At 39.1% G+C, this 8,442-nt stretch overlaps 1 protein-coding gene across 4 annotated transcripts in view; it reads right to left on the bottom strand.

Annotated features, from left to right (window-relative positions):
• Nucleotides 1-1,491: 1,491 nt before the first annotated feature.
• Mdh1 (malate dehydrogenase 1) overlaps nt 1,492-8,442 on the bottom strand; it is a 60,768-nt gene continuing 53,817 nt past the window's right edge. For all 4 annotated transcript variants that reach the window (XM_067089749.1, XM_067089751.1, XM_067089748.1 and 1 more), the window contains exons 4-8: nt 7,625-7,761; nt 6,513-6,668; nt 4,878-5,060; nt 2,978-3,202; nt 1,492-2,344 (exon numbers count right to left, since the gene is read on the bottom strand). In XM_067089749.1, coding sequence (XP_066945850.1) covers nt 2,246-2,344; nt 2,978-3,202; nt 4,878-5,060; nt 6,513-6,668; nt 7,625-7,761 — 800 coding nt within the window. In that variant the 3' untranslated portion in view covers nt 1,492-2,245. The remainder of the gene's footprint in view (nt 2,345-2,977; nt 3,203-4,877; nt 5,061-6,512; nt 6,669-7,624; nt 7,762-8,442) is intronic.

The raw sequence follows: 8,442 nt of genomic DNA, 5'->3' as shown, positions 1-8,442 counted from the left end.
GCTGCTAACATCCATGGAATGTTGAGCTATCATGTACCATCTGACAGCCTATCACATCAGGCCATATTAATTTATCCTGATGGAAGGTGTTTTGTAAGGTAGCTTGGGGGTATGAAACAGAACAGCAACACCCTCCTGAAGACCCATGTGGCCAACATGTTGATCACCTGAGTCTGCCATAGTGTAAAAGTATTTCCCTCACTCAAGAAAGTAGGAACCAATCTGTCCCAACTAAATGCCTCTTGTGAGAGGGCTGATCTACCAAAACTGCAGGGTGAATCAACTTGTCCTGGTTTTTCTGAATGCGTCTTCTCCGCTACTGCTTGAGATTTCTGGAGCAGTGTAAAGAGGAAGCCAAGGCTGATCCTTGATCCTTTCTATTGTGCCAGACTACTCTTGGCTAAAACTAGTCGGGAGGATAGCGCATAAAGGACTCGTCTCAGGACAAAGTTTGCCTACAAGTTGCCCTTTGGTCCAGTAGGAAAGTAAAAGCCTTCTCTTGACCCCAGCAACATCTGGAGCTTTAATCATCTTATATGTAGATGAATTTCCACGACAATGAACCGAGCAGGGATTTTCATCCAAAGGTGGAAAGGTGGTTTTTTTTTTTTTTTTTATTAATAGTTTCTCCAGGATAGTTATTTTAGCATCCTCTCGCATGTCAACATGGGAAGTAGCTTGCTCAAAATGTTGTACAGCAAGGGACTTTCTGATGCTGATCTAACTGTTAATTTTCTCCAAACAAGCAAGCAGCAACCACAGTGGTCAGAATGACTATTGGCTCTGCACTGAACCCTATAGATGGAATCCACGAAAGAGCATCGGTCAATTTTCCAAGATCATTAAGCACAAACGAGCCCAACTCTCTCGGTTTTTGAAGAACCCTCATGTACTAACAGGTTCCATTAAGTGTTAGCATACCAATCTGCACTGGTAGAAACAGATGTTTGGAACTGGGATACCAGTTACTGAACCTCAAACCAAGGTTGATTCATAACTACTTGAAATCATAAGTCATATGTAGAAACTAGTAGATGCCACAGACAAATGCTCATTTGCACGAGCAAATCAGTTGTCTTCTAATTACCATAGAAACAACTTTCAACTTTCTGCATGATTGCATGCGTGTGACTCTTTATGATATCCAGCAGTTTTGTAATGCAGGAACCTTTCACAACTTGGACCCTCTGTCTGCATAAGCACGATCCCTGGACTACACCCGTACGTCACGAGTTCATGACAAACCGTGGACTGCTCATGCAAATTGTTTCAGTTCCCACTGGTATCATGCAATGGCAACTTGTGGGTGTTTCTTCTCCTCACACACACAACCCAGGAATCAAGCAGTTGTTGAGTGATATGGTAGCTCAGTCTTTCCTGCACATCTTGGCAGTGTGTGCTGGCTTACGTCACACCCATTTCCCAAGAAGTTGCAAAAGTCAAATTCTTTTCTCGGGAATTCCTCCCCTCAGTGAATAATGAAAATCCAAATCAAACTATCATTTTATTGGGTCTCGCCACATTTCCATGGCGTCCTTTGCCAAACAAACAACGACAGTGCTAAATTTAGTTAACAACACTTGACTTTTATCACAATGGCCCCTGCAATGCCCATATACACAAATGAACCACTCAAACTATAGAAAAATATTTTGTATAAATTAAACGTCCCCTCTTCAGGGTCCAGGGTATACAGGAAAGCTCCAACTTCGGTGCAACTAAACACAGGGTGAGACTAAGAGACGTGTTACTGAAAAAGGGTGGGGGGTTTCAAATCTATGTATGTACATACTATACCTTCGTACATATGAGCAGTAATCAACTAAACTCTCTGGATACCAAATGACTGATAACGAGGTTGACCATACTTCAAAAATCCTTGATACTAATTTAGAACGGTGTCCGACATGATCCTTTCCTCTACAGTAGTAGTTTTCGTGCTTGAGCTTATGAACTTGATGATGATGGAGGCTTAACTATTTACAAAACAATATAAAATACTTATGGAATCTCACTGCACATGCATTTGCAACTTACGTGGGATTAGTGAACACCCACTCAGTGTCAAAATTATACTTTTGATTCAATAATCAGTCTTGCTGCTTAAAAAAATACTCCAAACATTAATCTCCATCATCAGGTAAATCATTTAGTACTGTGTTTGTCTATTAAGCAAAGCCTTTTTCTTGTGGTGTGTGTACATGACTGGTGTCTCTCAGAGCCTGGGCTTAGCTGCTGCGACTTCCTAGCCCTGGCAAGCAGCAACGGCATCATCCCTTTCCTCGCACAGTTCTTTAGCTGACAGGTCCATCTTTTCGCGTGAGAAGTCGTCAATTGGAAGGTCCTGTAAAACACCAAATTATGTATGAACTGAAAAGGATTCATCAATAATGATGCAGTACCTAGCTAACTGTGAACTGGAACCACATTTTTGCAACCCTTTTGAACGAGTCGATGTCCCTTATTGCAATTATATTAACCACACCTGCATAATACATATTCTGAATACTGCTTTCTTACAAATGCTGAAGATTTATACTTGCCATTACTTCTAATTAAAGATTTTCTAAACATCCAACCAGGAAAACAAGTGCATACATTCAGCTAACTTTAAGGTAATGGAGGCCTCATGAAAAGAAATTTTCCTAAACTATTTTGGAGTACTTCACAGCACCTGTCAAAAATTGAGACTCCAAGTAGTGGAATATAAGCTGGAGCACTTTTCATCATTAAACCAAGCACATTTTGGCAGTGTGAATACCACAAAGTATTCCACTACTGACTTTGTACCCAAGACAAATTACACTACTAGAGTAACCGATACAAAGCCAATTGTTGTGAGGATTGGGGCATACTGGCTTTTCATGAAATATCCATGAGCTAAATGAACTGTGACTAATTCAGTCTTTGGATCACTCCAGTACAGCGCTTTCAAATGAAAACTGCCGCAGTTTCAACTTCCAAGCAGTCGACTTACCTTCACAATTGTCCACTTCTTGTCCTTAATAGTGACAGGGAAAGAATACATTACTCCCTCTGGGGTATTGTAAGATCCATCAGAAAACACGCCCATGGAAACGAAGGTTCCACTGGGAGTTCCCTGCCAGATACTCTGCATGTGGTCGCACGCAGCCTTAGCAGCCGACATGGCAGAGGACAGCTTGCGAGCTGCAATAACAGCACCACCACGCTTTTGAACAGTCTGAAAATATTGGTAGAGATCAGAAAAAGTTGAAGTACACAGAGTATAACATTATTGTTAATACTACTACTAAGGTTTAACCATGCCAATGAGCCAAGTTCCTGAAGTCTCGCCACAAGGCCTGTCAAATGTATGCTTAACAAAAGGTTTTGGGAAATTTATTGGAAAAGGCAATTTCAACTGACTGACAGTAAAACTACCTATCAGGGTGCTCCTATCTAGGAAAGGATACTTAAGCATGTATCACTGAATATCAAATTATCAGCACAAGCCTGTCCATAGAGACGACTGTCTACCTATACATTTGGTAATTACCTCATACCCAGGAAGAGGTACTGAAAGAAAGGCATTTTGCATGCAACACTGTTGGCAAAGTTATGAGCCTTCGCAATGTCTTCTGGCATCAAGTTGCACTGCTAATAACTATTGTATTGGCTGTCTTGATCCAATTTTCCCCATTATAACTAGAAAAATAATGCTAGGATGGGACTCTGCAGTCTGGGTAAATTAAGTCTATATACCAGTGGTCTTCAACCTTTTTCATACCGCGACCCCTGACGAGCAACTTGATATGACTGATGACCCCCTTTAAAATTAATTCCATGTATGTTACCATATTTTCATCAACCAAAGACAGTACAAAAGGAATCTACATTTACTACGACAGGTCCCAAACCTATCTACACATTTTTATTTATTCCTCCTCCCAAATCAGACATTTTTTCCTCCAATGGGTCACAAGTTTATCCGAAAACATGATTTTGCTATACGTTCCACTAAACACTGGAACATTGTTGGGTGACTGACTGCTTGTCCTGAACATTCTGGGACTTTTTCTGACTGACCGGGGCACCCAGGACAAGGCCTCAAATCCGGGAAGAGTCCCATCCAAACCGGGACGTATGGTAACCCTAATCATGTAATTTCCTAATAAAAAAAATAGCACTGCATTGTAATAAACTTACTACTTGCATTAAAAAGATATAAATATTTGTTAAATAAGTTCAGTTACAGACTGTTTTGGCCTGATGAAAAAAGCTAAAACATACCCTCGTTCATAAGTAAAAACGAGGATCTGACATTCACATTTCATTTAATGCATTCAATTGCTGTTCATTTAATGGCCTTTACTTCAAACAAAATTTGGCATTTTGTGGACTGGAGTAGCAACACATATTGTACGACATTATTGCAAACAAAGAAATTTTCAATGATGTAAAACTCTAAAACTGTCTATAAAAAAATAATCGTATGTTTGCTCAGTGTAGATGAATCTACAAAGTTGAGTGTTATAAATCTCTGATCAGGTTACACTACTTCATAATAATATTTGCACACTAAAAAAAAGTTAAGCTAATCAGGCCTGGTTTGGCCAAACCTCATATTTCTCCATTCCTTATTCTTACACTACAGGAAGTGGGTCAACCTGCTTCCTCCATCGTACTTTACTCTAAAATACTGAGGGGAGTATAGCTAACCCCACTTTCTCTCTCTCTCTCTCTCTCTCTCTTTGTCCACTGCAAAAAAATATATCAATTATATTTACATGCACCGACTCCAAAGAGGTTCTGAATATAAGCACATTCAACTCTAGTTGAAAGCTTAATAAAATTAACAAGTAAATGATAGTACCATCAAAATAAAATACTTGCTACAGAATAGGGCTAAGACTTACAGTGATGAACTCTCCCTTGAGCCATGCATCATCCTTGATGGCATCGAAGATAGGAACACCTTGTCCGTTTACGGTGGCCGTTCCATGACGGACATCGGGGAACTGGGTGGAGGAATGGTTGCCCCAGATGATGACATTCTTCACGTCAGTGATTGGGATGCCCAGCCTGTTGGCAATCTGGGCCTGTGGAACGGAACAGCATCATTCAAAAACTTTTAGTTTAAATTCCAAAATCACCACGACTACTACGATGAGAGAAAGTGATTAAAATGAGATACCCATATTCAGAGTAATTGCCTTGATATAAAATCTACCTTGATTGCTTAAACAGATTTGTGAAATGGTGACTTCTTGGTAACTCAACTTAGCCAACTTCTGTTGTACTTAGTGCAATAGTGCAATACTGTGATAAATTTTAAATAAATCAAAATATATTAAGTGTCAAAAACAAGTTAGTTTAGGTTAGCTGTAAAATATCTAGAAAACGACCAAAAGTAGCCTATAAAATAGTCCTTCTTACTTACGAGAAAGCCAGACCTCCCAAAGTGTCTATAATTTAAGCTACTGTTTACACATGAAGTTTGTATCACCCCTTATACCTGGGATCTCGTGTGTAAAGCACCTAAAAAAAATGTTGGTTGCAAAAAAGCCTAAATAGGACAGAATATAGATAGAATAGAATATAGAATTTAGGGCTAAGGCCAAGAATGAAAGAGGTTGCAGCTAGGGGGGCCAAAGGCACGCTGTAAGGACCCTTAACTAATGCCTACAGTGCACAATGTGAGGTGCACTGATGGCAGTACCCCCAATGGGGGCGAAAGCCTGAAGAGACTTGAATACCCTGAAGAATTTTACTACACCAGTCACTAATAGAGCAAGACATAATTACATGTGGTTACTCGTATGAACTTTTGTTACCACCAGCAAGATACACACTTAACACCTAACACTTCCACTGATTCCTGCTATAAAAGAAAATAACATGCTGATCTTTGGCTACAAGATGTTGAACGTGTCACCAGCATTGGCCATTTTATAAAGTGACCTTCTAAAAATAGAAAATAAAGATAGAAAAAGTAAAGAGACCTAACGATAGAAAAAGTAGTTATCTTCTAAAGACAGAAAAAGTAAAGCTCGACTGCTACTCATCCAATTTACAGTAAAATATAGGATTTTCATTAATGTCACCATAAATATTTTAAATACACAAGTGGCCAGCCAGAAAAATATCTTTCAATCGTCCAGGTGATATTTTAAATACACAAGTGGCCAGGCAGAAAAATATCTTTCAATCGTCCAGGTGATATTTTAAATACACAAGTGGCCAGGCAGAAAAATATCTTTCAATCGTCCAGAGTTAGAACTGTTACGTCATGACCTCATTATACATGCAAAGTTTTCAATGCGTCATTACTGTAACGATTGCAACATCTGTCTACATTTAGCCCGAGTGAGTCGTCACCTACGACTTGCATGTGTTTTTAAAAGATCTTTAACTTTACGATACAGTTCTGTGTCCCTCAATGATAAGCTTAACTAATATTTAAATATTTTGTGCATATACAACCCTTAGAAACATTTTGTCAATGTGACAAAACCTCCAGATCTGGAGTAGTGTATAAATCACTTTCACACCTGGGCTCTGTTCTGGTCAAGACGGGTCATAGCTGAGAAGTTCTCGCGGGGAATAGATGGAGCATATTTAGCGCAGATGAGGGCATTGGTGTTGGCTGGATTGCCAACAACCAAAACCTTGACAGACTTCTTGGCGTGCTGGTCCAAAGCTTGACCCTATAAAAATGAAAAGGGTCGTTTCATACAAAAATATCAGAATACCTGCATTTTATTAACTGGACAAATGTAACATACATGAAAAAATCAAGGTATATTCAGGCAATATTACAACAGATCAAACAACAACTTTTAGGAAAAATCAATAACCCTTATAATTGAAGATACTGCAAAAATACCACCCACTCTTAATATACTCAAGTCTAAAATATAAACTAGTCAGTTTGTACCTCCAAAATGGTAAACATCCTTTATAAACCATTTAAGAAATGCAGGACAGTGAAACGTCAAAAGTAACATTTATACAGTGTATAAGCTCGGTAAAAGTTTGAAAAATCCTAACCAAAGATACACAACGCCCAAATACACCTCCTTCTACACAACATTTAGTCTGAAACATACAACATGTATCAATTTGCACAAAAGAATTTTTTCAAGGTGTGGTTGTATTGTTGGTTGAGAGTAATTCAATACAAACCTACTCAAAATCTACCCAGTTTGTTAAAAATTCAGATACACCCAACATTCATAAGTTACTGTCTGTGCAAAATTAAGATATTGGAATCAGAACTTGAACTTAGGCCAAAGGCCAAGTACAGGGACCACGAGAGGTCCCTTTTTGCTGAAAATAATGTTGAAACAATCATTAGGAGAAGGGAGAGAGTGAGATGGAAGAAAGAGAATACGGACAGAGGTACAGTACAATGAATGAAAGGGGTTGCAGCTAGGGCTGAAGGATGCTGCATGGATCCTGAAGCAACGCCTTCAGTGCAACTGGGGAGGTGCACAGACGGCACTACCCCCTGCAAAGCAAAAATTAAGAAAAGCCATTTAACATTCACTCACTTACAAGATCCATTTCATCTGTTGAAAATTAAGAAAACACTCATTCATTTACTTACTCACCACAATAAATGAACACTAAAATCACTTTGTCTCCAAGGACCAACACTTACTTGGACCTTGAAAATCTTGACATTAGCAGCCAACAGATCCTTGCGTTCCATACCTTCCTTGCGGGGCATGGCTCCGACAAGGAAGGCGGCATCGATGTCCTTGAAGGCAACAGCTGGGTCATCAGTGGGGATGACATCTGGATAAAGAGGAGGGAAGCCATTTGATTTTTATTTAAATTTTGGTACACATTCTCTCGCTTTTCTCATTGAAAAAGTTAATATCAGCTGCTAATCCTTGTATAATAAAAAAGGATTCCACTTGAAACTTTCATGATTACATTATTACTTTCAAAGTTTCAGCAACCTCTGAAATGTTATACACAAATAGAACACTCTGCCACATTCTTCATCTTTAAGTGGCAGCTGCATCACTTAAAGGTAGGTTAAATAGGTTACATCAACTCACCCCCTTCAGCTTTTCTTTGAAGCTGTTTTAGCCAAGGCAAGAGCTGCCAATACTCTAACAACTGACTGTGGGAAAATAATTCTCAAACAATTGCTAACAATACTAGAAAAAAGCGTTGTAGTTCTACTCTTTCTAGAAATACAACCTATCTCGGCTTTAATGGGAAACTTGTATTTCAGTACTATTCCTAACTTATTTTAAGTAATTCTTAAACACTAAATAAAAAGGTTAGTTCCTCTAAATTATCCATCTTTTGATGCTTTTTCCGGATAGACTTAACCAATATTATTTCCCATGCTAATGCCCGACTAGCAGTGGTAAACTCGATATGAGACTGAGACAGTGTGGTACATCTTGAACTTACCCCGTAGGGGGGTAGCGCTGTCAGTGCACCTCATGTGGTGCACTGTAG

Source organism: Macrobrachium rosenbergii, chromosome 46 (genome assembly GCF_040412425.1).
Source record: "Macrobrachium rosenbergii isolate ZJJX-2024 chromosome 46, ASM4041242v1, whole genome shotgun sequence".
In the NCBI taxonomy this organism is placed as follows: domain Eukaryota; kingdom Metazoa; phylum Arthropoda; class Malacostraca; order Decapoda; family Palaemonidae; genus Macrobrachium; species Macrobrachium rosenbergii.
This window is presented reverse-complemented; position numbering and strand designations above follow the sequence as displayed.